The 24412-nt window shown below is 39.8% G+C and overlaps 2 protein-coding genes across 2 annotated transcripts in view; one reads left to right on the forward strand and one right to left on the reverse strand.

The window, feature by feature from the left end:
* The window catches only part of LOC307013683 (transmembrane protein 131-like), a 179921-nt gene extending 166087 nt beyond the window's left edge, over positions 1 to 13834 (reverse strand). Inside the window, exon 1 of the mRNA XM_079641172.1 lies at positions 13831 to 13834. The gene's annotated coding sequence lies outside the window, so the exon portion shown is untranslated. The remainder of the gene's footprint in view (positions 1 to 13830) is intronic.
* Positions 743 to 24412, forward strand: part of faf1 (Fas (TNFRSF6) associated factor 1) — a 111635-nt gene continuing 87965 nt past the window's right edge. The window contains exons 1-6 of the mRNA XM_079641107.1: positions 743 to 1059; positions 6498 to 6566; positions 13383 to 13429; positions 19323 to 19618; positions 19766 to 19857; positions 21164 to 21261. Of these exons, the coding sequence (XP_079497233.1) occupies positions 1000 to 1059; positions 6498 to 6566; positions 13383 to 13429; positions 19323 to 19618; positions 19766 to 19857; positions 21164 to 21261 (662 nt within the window). The 5' untranslated portion in view covers positions 743 to 999. The remainder of the gene's footprint in view (positions 1060 to 6497; positions 6567 to 13382; positions 13430 to 19322; positions 19619 to 19765; positions 19858 to 21163; positions 21262 to 24412) is intronic.

Below are 24412 nucleotides of genomic sequence, written 5' to 3' on the forward strand. Positions count from 1 at the left end.
TTATACAATACAAGGACAAAGCTGACACGCATAAACAAACAGAACAATAACATGAGGTGTGGGGATATTTCTTCTCCCCCTGCACGCCATGTCAGCTTTATCGGCTTGACCCTCTCTTCCTTAACTGTGTTTTTGTTTGCCTTTTCAACTCCAATACCTTCCATTGCTGAGGAATCTGCATCATTCATCCTCTGGACTGCTGCAGCTGCTGTGGGTCAGATGCTCTCAAAAGGGGGCAGAGGTGGGAGAAGTACTCAGACCTTGTACTTGAGTAAAAGTAGAAGTACTCAGATCAAGTACTTGAGTAAAAGTAGAAGTACACAGATCATGTACTTGAGTAAAAGTAGAAGTACTCAGATATTGTACTTGAGTAAAACTAGAAGTACCAGAGTGTAGGAATACTCTGTTACAGTAAAAGTCCTGCATTCAAAATGTTCCTCAAGTAAAAGTATTAAAGTATTATCATCAAAATATAGTGAAAGTAGCGACAGTAAAAGTAGTCATTGTGCAGATTGGTCCATTTCAGAATTAAATACAGTAAAAGTACACAATTGACTCCCTGAATTGTAGTTGAGTCGAAGTATAAAGAAACATGAGATAGACATACTCAAGTGAAGTACAAGTACCTCAATTTTAGTACAGTACTTGAGCAAATCTACTTAGTTACTTATTTACACCACTGATGTGCATCAAACTCAAATCTCCCTTTCTCAGCATCTGCAGCCGCTTTACGTCAGCCGCTTTACGTCAGCCGTAAAGCAATGAACTAGATGACAATAATGATAGGCGATCATTGAACACTGTTACGTTACTTTACAGAATGCTGTCTATCTGAAGCGTCTAAATCCCGATAAAGTGAAATATTTCCAATTCACCAACGCCTCCCTCGTCGCCACGTTTTATCGAAGTGTTTCTCTAACAGTCAGTGTCCCTGTGTGAGGCGACGAAACGACGAGAAGCCAGTGGAAGAAGAAGAATTGCTTTTAGCCAGTCATTGCCATGGCCTCCGAAAGCGGCGAAAGCAACATGGATAGAGAGATGATTCTGGCCGACTTTCAGGTGTGTATGTGCCAAATATGATATCCGGTAGTTGGTAATGTGTCTTGTTGTTGAATTGTCAACCGTCAACAACCGTCACACACAAAGAGTCGCGTCGTAAACAGCAGACCTGAGACCAGCTAGCTCAGCGAGCTAACCAACTGACAGCTTGCTAACTGGTTCTAAACGAGACAAATACAAGATATACTTATTTAATCCCGATTTGGGAAGGGTTGTTGTTACAGCAGAATGTAGACAAGGCATTGCACACAACGTGAAGATGAGAAGGAGTACACAATAAACACACATAAGCATGAAGTATAAACGTCTCCAAAATCAAAACAGAACTTTAACTTCAAAGTAAAAATATATACATAATGACAGTGGAAGATATATATCAGAAGACAGTCAAATATACACTACGAGGGGCCAATTACAGTTAGACAAATAACATAGAAGTACGATATTAGAATCAGTATTCCTTTTATTTTTCCCACAAAGGAGACATTTAGGTTGTTACAGCAAAGTATAGAGACGAAGCAAATAGAACATTATCATATAAAAAGGTACGCACATTGTATTTAAAATAAAAAGAAATACAGAAGATGTCCACATTCGAGTAGAGAGTGAGTAGGAGCAGTATTTATAAGTGTAATACTGTAGAAGAAGTGTGGTATATAACATAAATACAATTTGTATTGCACATTGTGATGCAAAGGTACCTGTTACAGTAATGGAGGACTTGCATGCGATGTGTGTTCTCTTTGTGCCCAATATGATATCCAGTGGTTAATATACTCTGTTGTTGTTAAATTGTCGACCGTCAACAACAAAGCCCTGAGTCGTAAACAGCTCAGATCTCTGTCGCTAGCTCCCGAGCTAACACACTGACAGCTAGCTAACTGACTCTAAAGGCGAATATTAGCATTAAGCTAAGATATAGCGCTCATTAGATAGCAGTAGCGTGAATCTTCTAGCCAAACAGTGGAACAATGTGTGTTTATCACTGGTTTTAGGTCAGCTAGCTTCCACAACGACGGTGTAGCTAGCTGAAGGGACGCTGCTCACCGTCCTCTTGTTTACACATCTCCTGCTGTCATGCTAGGGTTGTAAATCCTCTGTGTCTACCTAGAAAGCAGGATATATTAAGCCCCAATGGCAGGTTAGGGAAGATTGTTTTGATGATGTGAAAATACAGATTACCAAATTATGCTTCCCAACAACAGCTAGACATGTAGCTGTGTTTTCTGTGCTTAATATCATCAATACTAACCCACTTTATCAAACATATTTAGTGTTGCCGGATTCCCTTATCAGTGGTGTAAAGTAAGTAAGTCGATTAACTTAAGGAACTGTACTTAAGTACAATTTTAGGGGACTTTATTATTAGTATTTAAATGTTTTTCTACTGTGTACTTCTACTCCACTATATGTATTTAATAACTTTAGTTACTTCACAGTTGTGGATGAATGACGTGAAATCTAATCAAGTGTTAAATCAGACTTTAGTTCCACCTGGAGTAAATTCACCAGCTACCCTGCAGTATACAAAGTCATTCAAACTAGCTGCACCTTTACCAGCTTTGAGAACACTTTCATGATCAATCATTATAAAACATATCATATATATTATTCTGAAATGGACCAATCTGCACAATGACTACTTTTACTGTCACTATTTCACTATATTTTGATGAGAATACTTTTCTACTTTTACTTGAGGAACATTTTGAATGCAGGAATTTTACTGTAACAGAGTATTCCTACACTCTGGTACTTCTACTTTTACTCAAGTACAAGACCTGAGTACTTCTACTTTTACTCTAGTACAAGATCTGAGTACTTCTACTTGTACTCAAGTACAAGATCTGAGTACTTCTACTTTTACTCTAGTACAAGATCTGAGTACTTCTACTTTTACTCAAGTACAAGATCTGAGTACTTCTACTTTTACTCAAGAACAAGATCTGAGTACTTCTACTTTTACTCAAGAACAAGATCTGAGTACTTCTACTTTTACTCAAGTACAAGACCTGAGTACTTCTACTTTTACTCAAGTACAAGATCTGAGTACTTCTTCCACTTCCACATCACACAGGTTTGTAACTATAGCTCTGTGTTCACTCTCTTTCATCTTAATACTGTTTTACAACAGGCCTATGAAATGCAGTGTTTTCTAATTTCTACTATTCAGATTAGGACAGGTAACCAAAGATATATTGTTAAATGAATGCAATGCGTGTTGCAGGCAGCTTCTTGACATTCAGATGAAGGCGATCAGACATAATCAGACATCTTGGGTGATGGATCCAACATGTTATCACTGTGGAGTCAGATTAACCTTTGTGTTAGAGTTTCTTATAGTGTTGGTTTTAAATAGCAATGCATGGATTTACACTTGAAAAAAGCCACCTACTGTATACAAATAAACATAAAAAAACATGCACTACATAATGTATAGATTAGAGGTTGAAAAAAACCTTTAAACCAACAGACAGCAAATGCATATACTGTCTATTCAAAACCATAAAAGATACCATCCCTTTTTCCAACTGTGCATGATGCTCCTGGTTTTGTGAAGCACTTGATGCTTTGAGATGACATGAACATGATATTGTCTGCCAGGTATTTTACTTCTCTTCTTTACAAGATAGAGATTCTAAACATCTTTACACAATCTGACAGAAGACAGAAAGAGCACAATTAAAACACTTTCATTACATAACAGTTTCACTATCTCAAATGGAAACAGTCTAGATCAGAGGGGTCAAACTCAAATACACAGTGGGCCAAAATAAAAATGTGTTCTAGTCGAGGGCCGGACTGGTTCAATGTTTATTGCAGAACTTATTGAAATGATCTTATTGCACATATTAAACCTGGAACTAACAAAGCTTCAATTATTGCCTATAAAAACAACATTAAACCTTAAATAATCAGTTGATTCATTTCTTATGGCTCTATCTGCAGCTTCTCCAGAGTCATTTCTTATGATTACATTTTCCCACAGGCCAACAACAGCTTCAACAAAACTATTTCCCTCAAAGAGAAACCAAACATGCCCTGTTGTCGTGAGAGAAAGTGCAGAAGGAAACATCCATTAAACTCAGTGTGCTGCTCTGTGATGCTAGCTCAGATACTTGGCATCTCATCTTGGGTGCAAGGTCATCAATGTTTGGGCTCAGGCTCTGAGCTGAGGAGACCCTCAGGATGGAGTGAAGGTGTGCGTGCAATATACCGGCGGGCCAGATCTAATAGGAATTAGAAATTATCCTGCAGGCCGAAATTAAATCCACCAAGGGCCTGATTTGGCCCCCGGGCCTCGAGTTTGATACATGTGGTCTAGTAGAGCATGAAACAAAGTCTTTGGTCGCTGATTTAAAACATTGACAAGTGAAGGAAATACAATTCTCAGTTTGTAATCATCAGTGTGGATGGTGGAGGGGTGCTACCTCAATAGAAAGATCATATCCTTGGTGTTTTGTTTACATAATGGTTTTCATATGCGTTCATACCTTCCTCCATAACAGGTCCATAGTCCTGTATTCTTCCCTGAAAGTCATCTAAGATCAATGCCTGGTGTAATCAAAGTCAAATGTATTGTCAATCATTCAGTTTGTGTACAGACCGAGAGATCAAAATACCTTTCCCACATTCCTGAAATAATGTGCATACAGGATAAGCCTGTTCTTCTAAAACACAGCAGACATGAAACACTACCTTGTATTCTCTACACTCTGATCTTCCTGACAACATGTCTGCATCCAGCCACTAATGACTGAATCCAGATCAAAATAATGAACACGTGTTGGAAATGTAAAATCCTGACATGTTGCTCAGATGTTTTGAAACGCCTAGGTGTTTATCAAAGTGGTCAAGAAAGGAAGCTGTTGCATTATCTATTTCTAACCCAGCTTTCAAACCTGCACGTTGAATCATTGGTTCTGTTCTAATTCGACGTGCCACATATGTGATCCTGTGATTCTGGCTTTACGCTGTGAGGATCGATCTGACGTGCAACACAAACTTCCCTTCTGCTTCTGAAATGATGTCATGACTGCAGATGTCAGGGTTAATGCTCCAGAGCAGGGGTGTCAAACTCAAGGCCCGGGGGACAAATCCGGCCCGCGACTTCATTTTATGTGGCCCCATAAGAGCTTGCAAAGAATATAATATGTTTATTATACGGTTAAATGCTACTTTACAGAAGCACGTTGCCCATAAACTACATATCCCACAATGCATCTCAAATTTGACTTTTTTCTCAGAATTTGACTTTTTTTCTCAGAACAAGTTTTTTTCTCAGAATTTGACTTATTTTCTTCAAAATATTCATTTTTTCTTAGAATTTGCCTTTTTCTCAGAATTAGATTTTTTTTAAATCATTTTGTAACATTCTCACTTTAGAGACTTGCAGTTATTGGCCCTAGACTTCTGCTTTCAGACGTAGTTAATTATGAAGTTATTACCCTATCCGATAATAATCCAATGCAGAGGCAATAATGTCATATAATACATTATTTTATATATATTAAATATTTATATATGTATTTTGATATATAGTCTTAAAGTTACAACCGGCCCCTTGGGTGCAACCATAATGCTGATGTGGCCCGAGAAGAAATTGAGTTTGACACCCCTGCTCTGGAGCCAATCAACCATCCCTGGCAGCGGTACAAATGCACGCTGTTTGCTCGGGGCAGGGCAGAACATGTCGCTCGTCTGCTCTGCATACGTTTGAAGTCATGTTTCCAAAGTGTTGGCTGGCTGTGAGCCGTTTTGAGTCTGCTGGGGACAATTTGTTGTTCTGACACTTTGTTTTGATTCTTTCGGTTACACTAACAAGGATCAATCCAAAAAAATGTTATCGATTCGTTTTGCCGTCGATCGTCTGCCTTTTTTTACACTTCAAAAAGAATACTAAGAGATGAATCTATGATATCATCAAAGCTACATGGATGGGTGCTGTAATGTAATCATTTGACTATGAGGAACATATCTAGGTTAGCCTGCTTTTTAAGGGTCCAGGATATCAGGTCTAATCAGAGAACATTGATGGCTGCTATATCAAATGTTGCCGTAATGGGGGGTAGCATAGTACCGTAATTTTCAGACTTTAAGGCGCACCTGAATATAAGCCGCAGCAGATAAATTGAATGATGTGTACATATATAAGCCGCACTGGACTATAAGCCGCAGTGCAATAGTAGCTACAGAACATGTACTGTGCTGTGTAAACTGTACTGTATCACATAGCGTTTCAGACACACAGACTTTTCAACGGCCGTTAGCTGTAAAAATCCATAGATTAGCCGCACCGTTATATAAGCCACAGCGTCGAAAAATGGGAAAAAGGCGCGGCTTATAGTCCGAAAATTACGGTAGTTGAATTGCAGCGGAGTTCATACAATGCTTTTCATTTCTTGTAATTCCTCTTTCTTTGTTTTTTTCTCTCACAGGCTTGCACTGGAATTGACAACATCGCAGAGGCCATCACTCTGTTAGAGCTTAATAACTGGGATTTAGTGGTAAGTTCATTATCTGTGGGATTTTCTGTTTGACAGACAGGCTCAGTTCATCAGAGCGCAAGTTCAAGAGGGTCAGTAAACGTCCAATAACACACACACTTGGTCTTTCTGTGATATTTTGAAGTTATGTCTTCATCTCCCCCAGAGAAGCAGCGTCTTGGTGACAGCGAGAGGGAGTCCTGAGAGGTGTGGTTGTTGATTTGAGAGACACTGCAAGAAAGAATGTTTCGTATGAACTCACGATGAGTCTGACAAACACGTAGCCCTTTACCTCACGGTGCACATCGGCAGGGGTCAGTCTATATTTAGAGGCTGCTGGCTGCAGTTCAGAGCAGAGGAGCGAGACTGACAGAGACTGCCTGCCCCGTGGATCTGATGACTCGCAGGTCCTCTGCACTATCTGCTAGTTTTTATTAAAGGTCCCCTATTATACTGTTTTTCATCACTATATCACAGGTCTCAGATATATACAGAACCTGTCTCTGATTGGCTGAAACACCAAACAGATCGTTGCAGCATTACCCATAATCCCCTCTGTTTCAACCCTGTTTCCAAAGTGCTGATTCTCTGTCTGTTACTTTAGATGAAAATAAGGAGCCCCTCCCCACGCCCCTCTGAGAGACATTTGGTTACAAAGAACTCAATGGAGCTCTAGGAGGAGATTCAGGGGGTGGGGATTGCTGATTGGCTAATGGTTACACAAGCCAAAACATCGTGATGACATCATAAAGTGGCCAACATCTGATCAGCTCATTTTCAGACAGGTTTTTATAGAAATGGATCAAAAAGAGAGAGAATCTTTTTTCCTGAAACTTTCAGAGTCTCTTTCCACAGAGGGGACACATGTTGATGTAGAAGAGACATGAAGAAGAGGGGACACATGTTGATGTAGAAGAGACATGGAGAAGAGGGGACACATGTTGATGTAGAAGAGACATGAAGAAGAGGGGACACATGCTGATGTATAAGAGACATGAAGAAGAGGGGACACATGTTGATGTAGAAGAGACATGAAGAAGAGGGGACACATGTTGATGTAGAAGAGACATGAAGAAGAGGGGACACATGTTGATGTAGAAGAGACATGGAGAAGAGGGGACACATGTTGATGTAGAAGAGACATGAAGAAGAGGGGACACATGTTGATGTAGAAGAGACATGAAGAAGAGGGGACACATGTTGATGAAGAAGAGGGGACACATGTTGATGTAGAAAAGACGTGAAGAAGAGGGGACACATGTTGATGTAGAAGAGACATGAAGAAGAGGGGACACATGTTGATGTAGAAGAGACATGGAGAAGAGGGGACAGATGTTGATGTAGAAGAGACATGGAGAAGAAGGGACACATGTTGATGTAGAAGAAACATGGAGAAGAGGGGACACGTGTTGATGTAGAAGAGACATGAAGAAGAGGGGACACATGTTGATGTAGAAGAGACATGAAGAAGAGGGGACACATGTTGATGTAGAAGAGACATGGAGAAGAGGGGACACATGTTGATGTAGAAGAGACATGAAGAAGAGGGGACACATGTTGATGTAAAAGAGACATGAAGAACAGGGGACACATGTTGATGTAGAAGAGACATGAAGAAGAGGGGACACATGTTGATGTAGAAGAGACATGGAGAAGAGGGGACACATGTTGATGTAGAAGAGACATGAAGAAGAGGGGACACATGTTGATGTAGAAGAGACATGAAGAAGAGGGGACACATGTTGATGTAGAAGAGACATGAAGAAGAGGGGACACATGTTGATGTAGAAGAGACATGGAGAAGAGGGGACACATGTTGATGTAGAAGAGACATGAAGAAGAGGGGACACATGTTGATGTAGAAGAGACATGAAGAAGAGGGGACACATGTTGATGTAGAAGAGACATGAAGAAGAGGGGACACATGTTGATGTAGAAGAGACATGAAGAAGAGGGGACACATGTTGATGTAGAAGAGACATGAAGAAGAGGGGACACATGTTGATGTAGAAGAGACATGAAAAAGAGGGGACACATGTTGATGTAGAAGAGACATGAAGAAGAGGGGACACATGTTGATGTAGAAGAGACATGAAGAAGAGGGGACACATGTTGATGTAGAAGAGACATGAAGAAGAGGAGACATATGTTGATGTAGAAGAGACATGGAGAAGAAGGGACACATGTTGATGTAGAAGAGACATGAAGAAGAGGGGACACATGTTGATGTAGAAGAGACATGAAGAAGAAGGGACACATGTTGTTGTAGAAGAGACATGGAGAAGAGGGGACACATGTTGATGAAGAAGAGACATGAAGAAGAGGGGACACATGTTGATGTAGAAGAGACATGAAGAAGAGGGGACACATGTTGATGTAGAAGAGACATGGAGAAGAAGGGACACATGTTGATGTAGAAGAGACATGGAGAAGAGGGGACACATGTTGATGAAGAAGAGACATGAAGAAGAGGGGACACATGTTGATGTAGGAGAGACATGAAGAAGAGGGGACACATGTTGATGTAGAAGAGACATGAAGAAGAGGGTACACATGTTGATGTAGAAGAGACATGGAGAAGAGGGGACACATGTTGATGTATATATTGACAGTATTTGCGGTGTGAAGTTCAGCTTAGTCTCTTTCCCCCTGGGTAATTAAATGTTAGAATCCAAATCAATTCTCAAAACATTTCCCACGTCTCCACCTCTGCTACGCATCTGTAGAGTAGAACATGCTGTCTACCTATTTGTGCATCTTCTTGAGCCACTGTAAATCTATCTTTTAAAATGAATAATCACAACTGACTAGGTCTTGTCACAAATGTATACTAGGGCTGCTCAATTCATCGTATTCTAATTGCTTTACGATTTTGGCTTGCAACGATAAAAAAAAAACATAATTGAAATAAAACGATTTTTTTGTTTTTTTGTTTTTTTTGTTTTTCAGTTGAATTATACTCAAAGTTCAGGGTCATCAACTGTTAAAAACATACTGTTCACATTTTTTTTTTCAATATATGGATGTTTTCAAAGTAAATGGATAATCGTTTTTAATAATCGTGATATCAATTATTGACCCAGATAATCGAGATTATGATTTTTGCCATAATCGAGAAGCCCTAATGTATACGATATATATTTAATCTTCTCTCAGGCCTCTTTCAAGTCGACAGTAGATGTTTCTAAACGTAATACTCTAAAAGAGATTTGACAACTGGAGCACCAGTGTTTTGTAAGATTAAATAAATCCCTCCTGAGGTTTTTCATGTACCCTAATAAACCTTCATCCGTACTGACTGACGCGGCTAAATGCAATTCAGCGATCATTCATTTACTACTTAGTAGAGATGTCCCGATCCGATCACGTGATCGGGGATCGGAGCCGATCACGTGATTTTCAAAAGATCGGAATCGGGAGGAAAAAAAATCAGGGATCGGGATTTTATTTTATTTTATTTTTTTTAAATACTTTTTTAAAATTTTGTATTCAATGTTACAAAACAAAAATGACCATGTTCAAGTCTTAAAGTCATCCTGAGGCCTTAGTTTTGGTTTCAAATGACACAACATCATGTATGTGTTGCTTCTTTGGGGCTTGTTTTCATATACCTGGTTGCTTATTTCTCTCAAATCTGGCAACAGAGTGGGCGCAGTGTCTAATTGTAGCAGTAAGCTAACGAGTACTGAAAGCTTTATTTTGTTTTGATCCAATGCTGCACAACTGAACTGATCCAATGCTGCTGTGAAAAAAAGAAGCTATATCCATGTAGGATAGAATATCCAATTTAAATAAAAAAATAACCTTAAGGGACAACTTGAACGCTTTTTTCTTCTTTTCTCTTAATGCATTGCATAAAGATCGGATCGGGAAAGATCGGTATCGGCAAATTGTCAAAATCAAATGATCGGAATCGGATCGGGAGCAAAAAAAGGTGATCGGAACATCCCTACTACTTAGACCTGAGCGTCTGCTTTTGTGACATGCCAACATGTCCTGGCATATCCTGATGTCTTTTGGATGAACATAAAACAATGCACATTGATTGATTAAAGCATAAATCAATGATGAACAAGTTATGACGATAACACGGATAAAGAAACTAACACATTTAAAATATAGTTTGGAAACTCAAAGATATTTTACCTCAAACAAACCGTAATATTTAGGAACAACTCAATTGAGAAGTCTTCAGTGACCAGAAGCTTCCAGCCTCTACAGTTTTGACACTCAATGTGTGTCGTCCAGGTAAAAGGATATTTGCTTCCATATCATTATTTTTGGAAGGTGCTCTGTGGTGTGTTTGACCTCTGAAACTGTTTCTTTGAGTGGCTCCTGGATTTTTTGCTCAAGGATGCACGTGTGCTCGTTACAGCACACACACGCTGACCGTGGTTTCTCAGTATTCCCTGATCAACACAACACGATATGCAGCCGGGCCGCCTGCAAGTTAACTTTGATGTAAACAATCCTGAATTTAAAATACTTTAAAAAGCGCTGAATGTTTCATAAATGGGTTCCACATTCTCCTTGTACAGGTGGAGGGTCCAAGAGTACACAGGATATGTTTTAGTGATGTAAAAATAACTTAAAATATACCTTTTAGTTTCATAGAACAACTTAGCTGTTATTTGATCCTTTTCCAAATATTTCCTACTGAAGGACGAGTTGCATTAAGATGTCCATAAGTTATCATTTGGACACACACCACCAAAACGTATCAGTTATTGTGAGACTGTTGCATGTGTGTTTTGCAATAACACTTCTTTATTAAATACAAAAGGACTAGGGTACATGAGTATGCCACCAGGTAACAGCTGACTTTATGTGGCTTGTTTTGCTGTGAAGAATAGTGAGTGTTCGAGAGCAATCCAATCAATTGTCCATTCAAACAAAAGCTCAGTGCGGAGCTGACAGCCCCGTCACGTGTGTCCTTTCAGCGCTCTGTGTTGTGATCAGACTCTTTCTGAATATTGCATCAGTCTCTCTCACAATGTGTCCGGTTCAGTAGAAAAGCTCTCGGCTCACAAATTGTCAAACGTTAAATAAAATGATCACTAGTGTTGTAGTACTCGAGACCGGTCTGGATATTGACTCGGCCTCGCCCTCTTAAAGGTCCCCTACTACACTGTTCTTCATCAATATATCACAGGTCTCAGATATATACAGAGCCTGTCTCTGATTGGCTGAAACACCAAACAGATCATGCAGCATTACCCATAATCCCCTCTGTTTCAGCCCTGTTTCCAAAGTGCTGATTCTCTGTCTGTTACTTTAGATGAAAATAAGGAGCCCCTCCCCACGCCCCTCTGAGAGACATTTGGTTACAAAGAACTCAATGGTGCTCGAGGAGGAGATTCAGGTTATAAGGGGGGGGGGGGGGTACCTTGGTTGCTGATTGGCTAATGGTTACACAAGACAAAACATCGTTATGACATCATAAAGTGGCCAAAATCTGATCAGCTCATTTTCAGACAGGTTTTTATAGAAATGGATCAAAAAGAGAGAGAATCTTTGTTCCTGAAACTTTCAGAGTGTCTTTCCACAGAGGGGACACATGTTGATGTAGAAGAGACATGGAGAAGAGGGGACACATGTTGATGTAGAAGAGACATGAAGAAGAGGGGACACATGTTGATGTAGAAGAGACATGGAGAAGAGGGGACACATGTTGATGTAGAAGAGACATGAAGAAGAGGGGACACATGTTGATGTAAAAGAGACATGAAGAAGAAGGGACACATGTTGATGTAGAAGAGACATGAAGAAGAGGGGACACATGTTGATGTAGAAGAGACATGAAGAAGAAGGGACACATGTTGATGTAGAAGAGACATGAAGAAGAGGGGACACATGTTGATGTAGAAGAGACATGAAGAAGAGGGGACACATGTTGATGTAGAAGAGACATGAAGAAGAAGGGACACATGTTGATGTAGAAGAGACATGGAGAAGAAGGAACACATGTTGATGTAGAAGAGACATGGAGAAGAGGGGACACATGTTGATGTAGAAGAGACATGAAGAAGAAGGGACACATGTTGATGTAGAAGAGACATGAAGAAGAGGGGACACATGTTGATGTAGAAGAGACATGAAGAAGAGGGGACACATGTTGATGTAGAAGAGACATGAAGAAGAGGGGACACATGTTGATGTAGAAGAGACATAGAGAAGAGGGGACACATGTTGATGAAGAAGAGACATGAAGAAGAGGGGAAACATGTTGATGTAGAAGAGACATGAAAAAGAGGGGACACATGTTGATGGAGAAGAGACATGAAGAAGAGGGGACACATGTTGATGTAGAAGAGACATGAAAAAGAGGGGACACATGTTGATGTAGAAGAGACATGAAGAAGAGGGGACACATGTTGATGAAGAAGAGACATGAAGAAGTGGGGACACGTGTTGATGTAGAAGAGACATGAAGAAGAGGGGACACATGTTGATGTAGAAGAGACATGAAGAAGTGGGGACACGTGTTGATGTAGAAGAGACATGAAGAAGAGGGGACACATGTTGATGTAGAAGAGACATGAAGAAGTGGATTTTTTATATTAGGTGATCTTTAAAGTCTTGGTCATGACTTGGTCTCAGTTAAGGTGGTCTTGACTACAACACTAATTATCACAATATAGTTCATTTCACCTGGTGGACTGGCGATGTGTTCTTATCAGTCAGGTGATTGGTTATCATGTAGTTTCCTTTACTTCAAAAATATACAATGAAACATGTTTTTTAATTTACAAAACAGCAGTTGCAGTTGTCCTACTGTGAAGACACATGTATTAGAATATTTTCTGTAAAATCTGTTAACTTCCACTTTCATTACAGGCAGCCATCAATGGAGTGATACCACAGGAGAATGGGATCTTACAAAGGTACACACACACACACACACACACACACACACACACACACACACACACACACACACACACACACACACACACACACACACACACACACACACACACACACACACACACACACACACACACACACACACACACACACCCATCTACCATTCACTGTAGATCTTGAAAACACATATGCTGTTTTAATGCAATATGATTATTTCATAAGTATGAGACAGTGCCAAGTATTATGAATAATTAATATAGGAGTAAGGATACACATATGTTGGGCCTCTGACACTGTGTGCTTCAACAGGGAATATTAACACATCAAACTTTCAAACAATGCTGGGATTAAATCCAATTTCCAAGCAAAATTATAGTTTGTCCAGTTTATTCATTTACATTTAGACTAAAACAATAAACAGAACCGTCTCTATTCTGGTGTTTAATAGTTGAATAATATTAAAGACACTGCATCTGCAAGGCAACTGTCTCCCAAGAGTGGAGATGTACACGGTGTCTGAACAGAAACATATTTACTTTCCCTCAACGGTTAATATAAATACACTTTGCTAATGTGAACCCACTCAAACTGGAGACATTCGGTTAAAGCGTTTTGCTTTGTGTGCATGAAAGCATGTTCATCAGTGCTGTTCAGGCTCTCTGGCCATGAGATTATTTCTGGAGTTCCTCGCGGGGGGGAGGGGGGGGGGGGCACACATTGCTTTGAATGGAGTCTGGCAGTGTGAGCAGCAGTAAACACATTTACTAAGTGGCTGGCAGTGCACTCGGCAGCGATGCCCAGTAAACAGACTGATGACGGGGCTGATCTGGAGCCAGTTGGAGGCCACGCCAACACTCCCATCAAAAACACATTTCCCTCCCTGGTGTGTTATCTTTAGTACGCGGGGTGGGAATTTGAAGAAGTTGCCTTTTTGATTAGGAGTCGAAATTCCTCGGGGCGTCAAAAATATCCTGGTTGGATAAAAAGCTGAATGATCTTGTTGATCAGGGCGTCAACTGGTCCCACAGTTTGTCTGTGTGTTTAAAGGTCCCCTATCATACTGTTTCTCATTACTTTATTACAGGTCTCAGATATATGCAGAGCCTGTCTCTGATTGGCTGAAACACCAAACAGATCATGCAGCATTACCCATAATCCCCTCTGTTTCAGCCATGTTTCCAAAGTGCTGATTCTCTGCCTGTTACTTTAGATGAAAATAAGGAGCCCCTCCCCACGCCCCTCTGAGAGAGATTTGGTTACAAAGAACTCAATGGGGGGGGGGGGGGGGGGTTACCCTGGTTGCTGATTGGCTAATGGTTACACAAGACAAAACATCGTGATGACATCATAAAGTGGCCAAAATCTGATCAGCTCATTTTCAGACAGGTTTTTATAGAAATGGATCAAAAAGAGAGAGAATCTTTGTTCCTGAAACTTTCAGAGTCTCTTTCCACAGAGGGGACACATGTTGATGTAGAAGAGACATGGAGAAGAGGGGACACATGTTGATGTAGAAGAGACATGAAGAAGAGGGGACACATGTTGATGTAGAAGAGACATGGAGAAGAGGGGACACATGTTGATGTAGAAGAGACATGAAGAAGAGGGGACACATGTTGATGTAGAAGAGACATGAAGAAGAGGGGACACATGTTGATGCAGAAGAGACATGAAGAAGAGGGGACACATGTTGATGTAGAAGAGACATGAAGAAGAGGGGACACATGTTGATGTAGAAGAAACATGGAGAAGAGGGGACACATGTTGATGTAGAAGAGACATGAAGAAGAGGGGACACATGTTGATGTAGAAGAGACATGAAGAAGAGGGGACACATGTTGATGTAGAAGAGACATGGAGAAGAGGGGACACATGTTGATGTAGAAGAGACATGAAGAAGAGGGGACACATGTTGATGTAGAAGAGACATGAAGAAGAGGGGACACATGTTGATGTAGAAGAGACATGGAGAAGAGTGGACACATGTTGATGTAGAAGAAACATGGAGAAGAGGGGACACATGTTGATGTAGAAGAGACATGAAGAAGAGGGGACACATGTTGATGTAGAAGAGACATGAAGAAGAGGGGACACATGTTGATGTAGAAGAGACATGAAGAAGAGGGGACACATGTTGATGTAGAAGAGACATGAAGAAGAGGGGACACATGTTGATGTAGAAGAGACATGGAGAAGAGTGGACACATGTTGATGTAGAAGAAACATGGAGAAGAGGGGACACATGTTGATGTAGAAGAGACATGAAGAAGAGGGGACACATGTTGATGTAGAAGAGACATGAAGAAGAGGGGACACATGTTGATGTAGGAGAGACATGAAGAAGAGGGGACACATGTTGATGTAGAAGAGACATGAAGAAGAGGGGACACATGTTGATGTAGAAGAGACATGAAGAAGAGGGGACACATGTTGATGTAGAAGAGACATGAAGAAGAGGGGACACATGTTGATGTAGAAGAGACATGAAGAAGAGGGGACACATGTTGATGTAGAAGAGACATGAAGAAGAGGGGACACATGTTGATGTAGAAGAGACATGAAGAAGAGGGGACACATGTTGATGTAGAAGAGACATGCTACATATAAAACGTGGAATTTGCATAATAGGTGACCTTTCAGGGATCCTCTGCTTTAGGACATCTCCTCAATTACACAGGAGAACAGCGCCATCTAGATGTAGAGCAATATAGCAATACACCCAAACAGCAACAACTGACCATGTACAGCTCTTTCGTGTCACTTTGCCAAGTTAATGTGGAAGTTTTGATCTTTTTGAATTCTTCTTATTTTCATATATACTGACTTTTTGACATATTGTCTTTACGAAGAAAGTTTTCTTCGTAAAAATGGTATTCCTTAACAGGGGGTCCGCGGGGTCGTAAAAAGTATTAAAAGTTCCATCCATCCATCTTCTCCCGCTTATCCGTGGTCGGGTCGCGGAGGTAGCAGTTAGTATTAAAAGTTGATAAATAAATTTTTCGAAAATGAAGGCTATTCAAAAAGTATTAAAGGCATTTTCCAAGGTATTACATTTTGTAGCTTGTTTTCAATAAGTATATAAATGGTCCAAACAGGTTGTATTCTACAGTCTGCCTGAATGTAATCATTGCGTAGGTGTGTAGTGTGATTCTGTGTACTTTATTTATGGCATCCCGTTGGATTTGACGTCATCTGAACAGGACATCTCACGCTCACTGCTTGATAGCGCGAAGCTCCGTTTACGCCGGTTGCTAAGCAACATCGTTATGGGGAAATGCATGTCTGCGTCCAAATGGTTGGAAGATAAGGAGGAAGGACAATCAATACTGTATAGTCAATGTGAGGTAAAGTGTGTCGCCAAGGTAACCGGTTAAAACTCCAAGTGGCGTTCTCTATCTCCCCTACAATATTCTGTAAACATTTTTCAAAACTAATGTGGATACAAAAGCTATCAATCCCTCCTATACCGTGGTCGCAATGTCAGTCAAAAATAATCACGATTATTCATTTATTTTCAAAATTGTGCAGCCCTAAACCTAAGGCATGACAATGTCCAGCATTCAGATGGTTTTTCAAATGTTTTAAATCACAGACAGGGATTATCTTTTTATTCTTACAGAGGGTTCAATGTATGTGTCATCCATCAACTCTTTAAAACCTTTCTTTTTACAGTAAATCTTACAGAAAGGTTCATATTGAGGGATTTCAATGTCACTTTTTTAGCAACTCTTTTTTCTGTAGCTATTCTCCTTGTCCAATTATAAGCTTAGGATCTTCAAATACTAGTCAATGTGTCACTGAAGTGGCTCGTGAAGGAGACGGTTACAATGTGCTTCTGTTCGGGTGGGTTTATTTCACTCTTCTGCACAGGGTGTTCTTGTGGCTGCTGACACTCAACCTTCGCCTCAGGACCGCTCTAAGGTGGCGGCCAAATAAAATCGAGCTCTTTGTGAGAAAGCCTGAGTCTGGCACTCTGTTCTGAGACAGTTGCTGCTCACTCTCCAGGGAACAAAGGGCGCACTTTGTTGGTGTTCAGGAGACAAAGAGTGATTATTTACTGTGTTGTGTGAAACATGGGTCGTACTCAGCCAGCGGCAAAGAGAAGAACCAAAGAGAATCAACACATTATAAAGAGGGGAAGCCGTCTGTTGCTACATTTTGTTGTCTTGCTGTAAAGTCTGATGGTTCTTTACTATCAGGTTAGAGACAACAAATTTGACTAGCCACATGAAATAGTCGATGCCGATACCAATGAAATTACACAATTCCCCACATAGAAACAAAAAACAATTCCCTTATACTTCAACATAAACCTTTTCCATCAGCACGCTGTTTTCTTTAGGGAGTCAAACCGGTCATCATTACCACTCTAATATCTATTCTATATCGCTGTGATTATTAAAGTTTCCCTCCATTATCGACATTTGCACAAGTTTATACTTAAACACATCCTAAAGTTAGAACTTACCTTTGCCCAATAATCATTTTTACTAAACAGAACTTGAAAGCATCACGATATAACTTGATGGAAGTCGCTCCGAGCGTTTGTTTAACGCTTACAGCGAACAGCGAACAGCGAACAGCTAACAGCTAACAGCTAACAGCTAACAGCTAACAGCTAACAGCTAATATCTAACAGCTAATATCTAAAAGCTAACATCTAACAGCTAACAGCTAACAGCTAACAGCTAACAGCTAATATCTAACAGCTAACAGCTAACAGCTAATATCTAACAGCTAACAGCTAATATCTAACAGCTAACAGCTAACAGCTAATATCTAACAGCTAACAGCTAACAGCTAACAGCTAATATCTAACAGCTAACAGCTAACAGCTAATATCTAACAGCTAACAGCTAACAGCTAACAGCTAATATCTAACAGCTAACAGCTAACAGCTAACAGCTAATATCTAACAGCTAACAGCTAACAGCTAATATCTAACAGCTAACAGCTAACAGCTAACAGCTAATATCTAACAGCTAACAGCTAACAGCTAACAGCTAATATCTAACAGCTAACAGCTAACATCTAACAGCTAACAGCTAACAGCTAACCCTACACAATGTATTCATGGTACATATGAGTACTGTAACATTTTCAGAACTTTTCCATCAAATTGGTACAGAAGCTTTGCATACATGCCAACCTTTCCAAATCCAAAAGTGGTAGGTTTGCACGTGGCAAATGTGCTCGCCCAAATGAGGTAATCAGAAGAAATTATATAAATAATGTACAGGCTTTCAGATTGCTGTAGTTCACTAAACACATTAACGACATGTTTGGTGTTGAAAATGTCAGAAAAAGTGAAAGAACGGGAGATAAATATCCCCAAATCTCAAAATGGTATTATATGTTGTGTGTGTTCGTGGTCCTCTTTCAGTTGAGACACTGAAGGATGCTTCCGGGAAAGACCAAACACTGGATGTCTTTCAGTCGCCAACATGTGTTTTCCAGACACTGATATTAACGGGGAAATCCTGCAGGACTCAAATGCCTCGTCGCCCTTACCCCCGGTCTGCACGTTGTTTCTCTTTCAGAAACACAGAGGACTGTTTGTATGATGCGATCACAGACACGCAGCAAACGGTGTCCACCAAAAGTCGAGTCCAGCGTCTATGGAGTGTCATTTTGATTTGTTATAGTTTGGAAAGATTGAAAATATGTAGGGAAAGCCAGCTAAATCGGTAGGCGGTAGAAACATATCAAAAGCGGTAGGGTTGGCAGGTATGGCTTTGATTCTTTTGACATCCTTAGCCAAAAATCATATGCATAGATATTTGTCTTTCTTGTAGCATATTTTACGTTGTCTTTGTCTTCTGTCCCTCATGATCTGCCATGAAAGACATTTTGAAGATGTGTTAACAATCAGTATTCCACACCTTCACTGACCTCTTCACCTCTGTGCAGTAACTTTTCCAGCGAGGCGAGCCAGGCCGGCATGTTCGGACCCCCGAGCCAATCAGAAGCAGCCGATGCAGCGGCAGGAGGCGCCGTTCCCACCCCTTCTTCTTCGTCTTTGTCCTCCTCTCCTCCATCGTCCTCCACTTCAGCCTTTTGCCCCGTCAACTCCGCCTCCCCCGCCTCCTCTTCCTCTTCCTCCTCCTCCCGACAGATCGTAGAGCGCCAGCCCCGGATGCTGAACTTCAGGGTGGAGTACCGGCAGCGCACGGTGGACCTGGTGCTGGAGGAGGGCAGCACAGTCGGTAAACACCACTCCATCTCTGTAAACATTGGACAATCTATTTTTATATTCTATAGAAACATTTATTAACTACTACAATTATACACACTAGAGAATAACAGAAATCAAACTGTATATACATGTTTTTCTCTATGAATCTGTTTTACAGGAGAAATCAAAACAATCCTCGAGACAGAGCTCGCGGTTCCAGTGTCCAAAATGCAGCTGAAGGGATGGAAGAGCGGAGATGTTTCCGATACCGTGAGTTTACACGCCCTTTAAACGCTAACACATCATTAAGAAAAAAAGAATTTAACTGAACCTACAAACGTTGATATTTTCAATTGTTTGCAATTTGAGTTTATTATCTGTGTTTTAATCCAAATACATTTGATTATGTTTACATAAGGCGCTTTCACACCAAGTACTTTGCCGTACTTAGTTCCCAGTACTTAGTTCATCAGAACTCTTTAGTTCTTAGAGCAGATCGCGTTCACACCGGAATAAGTCCCCTGAGGGAGGATTAGGCAAATGAAGCCGCTGACGTCACTTTTTCTTCTTCTGCTTTGGGTTTACTGGCAGGCCGCAAACAACTTCACGGCGTATACTGCCACCCGGAGTCCCCGGCCGGAAGTCCCCGGAGTTGGGGACTGGCTTCAGTAGAAGCTGCTGGGACTCCCAGCAGCTTCTACTGAAGCCTTCCGAGTAAATCTCCAAAATGCCGACACCTCCTCATCTCCACCGCTCCCATGTTTTATTTTGTGTTGCCATAAGTTAGTCTCTCTCCGTCTGTGCGCTGGGCTAATGCTAATAATGCTAATAATGCTAATGCCAGCAAATACAATGGCGGCTTCACAAACATTTTCCGAGTTTTACGGGGCGTGGTTTGCAATTTGCCCAGCCAATCAGAAATTGGAACCTTTTCCTCCCTTTTCAGTCCCTGCTAGAGAGCAAGGGGGGAGAAGGTTTGCAAAAAAAAGTTCTAGTTCCAGATCTTTTTGGTGTGAAAGAAAAATCCCAGGAACTATCGGAACTATTCCTGGGAAAAGTACTCCGGTGTGAAAGCGCCTATAGTTACACTTTTTAAAGTTTTTAATTTATTGAATTATATCGTCAATGCAAGTGCTTTGTTCAAAATACAAATCACCTTGTTTTTACATACAGTATAAATACAACACATCAAAGAAGCCAGCTTATAGCATGCCTAAAATACAAAAACATGTTTTGTTACATATCAAAAATATATATAAAAAGCTGGCAAAGATTCCTTTCTAAGCAGCATCTGTGGCCAAGTAAAAATCACATCACTGATCCTCACGGCCGTATATTACCCGTTACCAAATAATTAATCCAATTTGATTTACCTGAAAGCAATATTTCCACTTCCAACGAAGAAGTTGTTCTCAGTTCTCTCATAATATTCTTTAGGAGATGAAAGAAGTATACATTCAGATGTAGTGAGAACACATGTATTTCCTCAACTAATCATCATCCTCACAGCCAGTCATTCTTAATGAGTTGAATTTTTAAGTTGTATTTGTGTGTGTGTGTGTGTGTGTGTGATCAGACGGTGATGAGAAGTTTACACCTGCCTAAGAACAACAGCCTGTACGTCCTGACCCCAGAGATCGCCCCTACTGCCGGCACCAGCACCAGCAAAAACAGGTACACAACTCTCACAATGGTTTTAATTTCTTATCTCATAATTTAAAATCCTCCGCTAAGGCAAGACAAGTTATTTATAAGGCACATTTCAATAGAAGGCAACACAAATTACCTTGAAAACACATTAAAAGTATTCAGATATAGTGCTGCAAAAATAGTCTTTAAAGGTCACCTATCATGCTATTTGCAGGCAATAGCATAGGTCTCTCTCAGATATATACAAATATATAAAAAACATGTCTATGAAGTGTTTTGCTCCAAATACCAAACAGATCACCCATTCTAGCCATGCCTCATATCCCTCTATTTCACTTCCTGTTCCAAAAGGGCTGATTTGGGTATAAAGCTTTAAAAAAAAAAAAAAAAAAAGCATCAAAAGATTATGGTTCTGAGCTCATGCGGGACCCGGCAGCTACTGTCTAAACTAAATACTGCCGTGATGAAACGCCATATCATGGATTATCAAGGATTCTCTCTGAAACAGTATGGAGCTCAAAGGCTTTCTCTCTTGCCGGTTATACCACAAGATGAGTTCCTTTTTATTTCCTGCTTCTTCACACACATGCTCTCCAGTACAGGTTAGCTCTGAGTGTTAGCGATGCTAATGTAAACACCGACCATATTACGTCCAAAACAGTTGGTTGCTGATTGGCTAATGGTTACACGAGCCAAAACGTCGTTATGACATCATAAAGTGGCCAAAATCTGATCAGCTCATTTTCAGACAGGTTTTTATAGAAATCGATCAGGACAAAAATAGAGAGAATCTTTGTTCCTGAAACTTTCAGAGTCTCTTTTCACAGAGGGGACACATGTTGATTTAGAAGAGACATGAAGAAGAGGGGACACATGTTGATGTAGAAGAGACTTGAAGAAGAGGGGACACATGTTGATGTAGAAGAGACATGAAGAAGAGGGGACACATGTTGATGTAGAAGAGACATGAAGAAGTGGATTTTGCATAATAGGTGACCTTTAACAATCTCAAAACTTAATCAATTAATTAAATTGTTTTTATATAGCTCTCAAATTACATATTTCTCTAAAGGGGCTTTACATACATTATACAACACCCTCTGCCCTAAGACCCCTGCAGCGTACAATAAATTAACGGATGAACAGATGTTAAAAAGCTGTTGTTTGTATACATTAAAAAGATAATACATTTACAACATAGGAAATCCAAATGTCAGGAGAAGATAATGTGTTCATATATATAACAATATGTGTTAGATAATACACAAGTAACTGAAATACTACTGGTTATGGTGTGTGTGTAGTACCTAATAATGACACCAGGTGGCAGTATATGTCCAGGTATTGAGAACATGTGTCCAGAATCCATTCCCTCTGTATATTAAGAAACATTTGACCTGCTGGTGCACATTCGTTTTCTCATATCTATTGTTACATTTTGAAAGGAACATCTACCGCTCCATCTCTGTTGTGTAAATAATAATCCCCCCCTTCCTCTTTGTTTCTTTCACCCTGAAATTGTTGCTTGCCGTAGGGTTGTTTTGCGTCAAAGACATACGATCTCCACACTTCATATCTATTATTTATTCCTCTCCAGGCTGTTACATTAGTGATTGTACCCAGTTTGAGTAGATATTTGTTCAGTCAGCTTCATTAAGCCGCTGTTCTCCATCCAGAGGGTGTTCTGTTCATTTCAGTGGATCCGTGTTGGGAACCTTTCCTTTTTTAAATGTCAGGCAGAAATACAATCTCACAGGTGGCATCTGAACATGTGATTTTCCTTTCATCAGTGTCGGGTAAACACCAGCCAAAGAAGTCATAATTCTTCCCTCGTTTCATCTGAATACTGCGGGGTGACCAAGACATATTTATTCTTAATTTGAATAGCAAGAGCGCGTTGGACTGGTAAAATAGATATACTGTAAATATGAATATCTTGTCTGCGAGCCATATTGGACGGTAGAACGAAAAAAGCTGAAATACTGTGTGAGGGCCCATTGACAAGAATGTAAATTAGGGAAGAATACAGGCATCCTAGATTCATGTTTGATTAGTTTAACATTTGATAAAAAGCAGTTAGGAAAAGGACATAAAAAATTAATAATTTCATAATTAGCATACTAAGAAATTGAAAAAAATGATTGTATATTGGTAAAAGTGAGAACAAAGATAGATAGTGTTTGGAAAATAATTAGCTATAGAGATATTTAGAAAACCATATTTCACCTGTTGATCACTTTTGAATTGCATCTAACTGAAAAAAGATTAAATATAAGATGTATTGCAAACTTTTAACATCTCTTTGAGAGCTCCTCTTTTCAGGGATCTTACGGTCATTAAAAACCTGGAAAAGTCATGGAAATTAAAAATGCTAATTCAGAATCAATCAGATTTACTTTTTTAGGGGAAATGTACATAGTAACAGCAAAGAGACAGTACTGAAAGATACATAATAAAAAAAACTATACAAATATATATATAAAAAGCTAAACTACAGTAGGTATAGTGTAGAAGAAACACATTATTTCATTGATTTAAAACGGTCATTAAAAATCAGAATTAATTTATTAGTCCCACAGAGGGGACATTTACATAGTAACAGCAAAGAGACAGTAGTGGAAGATATAAAATAAAAACAGTATACATCAGGGTTCCTACGGTCATTGAAAACCTGGAAAAGTCATGGAAATTCAAAATGCTAATTCCAGGCCCTGGAGAGGTTATGGAAAACAATATTTTTCCCAAAGTTTTGGAAAAGTCATGGAAATGTAACTAAAGTTGCATCAAAAATAATTTATATTTGATCTAATCACCGAAATAGTAATACTCTAATGATAATAAATACTGTATCGTATAGTAATGAAACGTGAAATGGCTTTTAACTGACGAGGTGTTTTGCTGGTGAGAGATTTTAGTTGCTTAGCGTGTAGAAGCTAGTGAGCCTATTTGATTTGTTTTAGATAGGCTCGACATGTTTCACATGCAGACCTTATTTTCCTGTTCCATGTTCAAATAAACCATTTTCAGTGGTACCGCTGAGAAAGAGTAATTTCTTTTTAAGTAAGGTCATGGAGAAGTCATTGGTGAAAAAGTGTACGAACCCTTTCTTTTATAATTTGAATTCAGGTATTAAGTATGGTATCATTTTGTCAGCACAGAAAAACTGTGTTAGTGT

Source organism: Notothenia rossii, assembly GCF_949606895.1.
Source record: "Notothenia rossii genome assembly, chromosome: 1".
NCBI classification, from domain to species: Eukaryota; Metazoa; Chordata; class Actinopteri; order Perciformes; family Nototheniidae; genus Notothenia; species Notothenia rossii.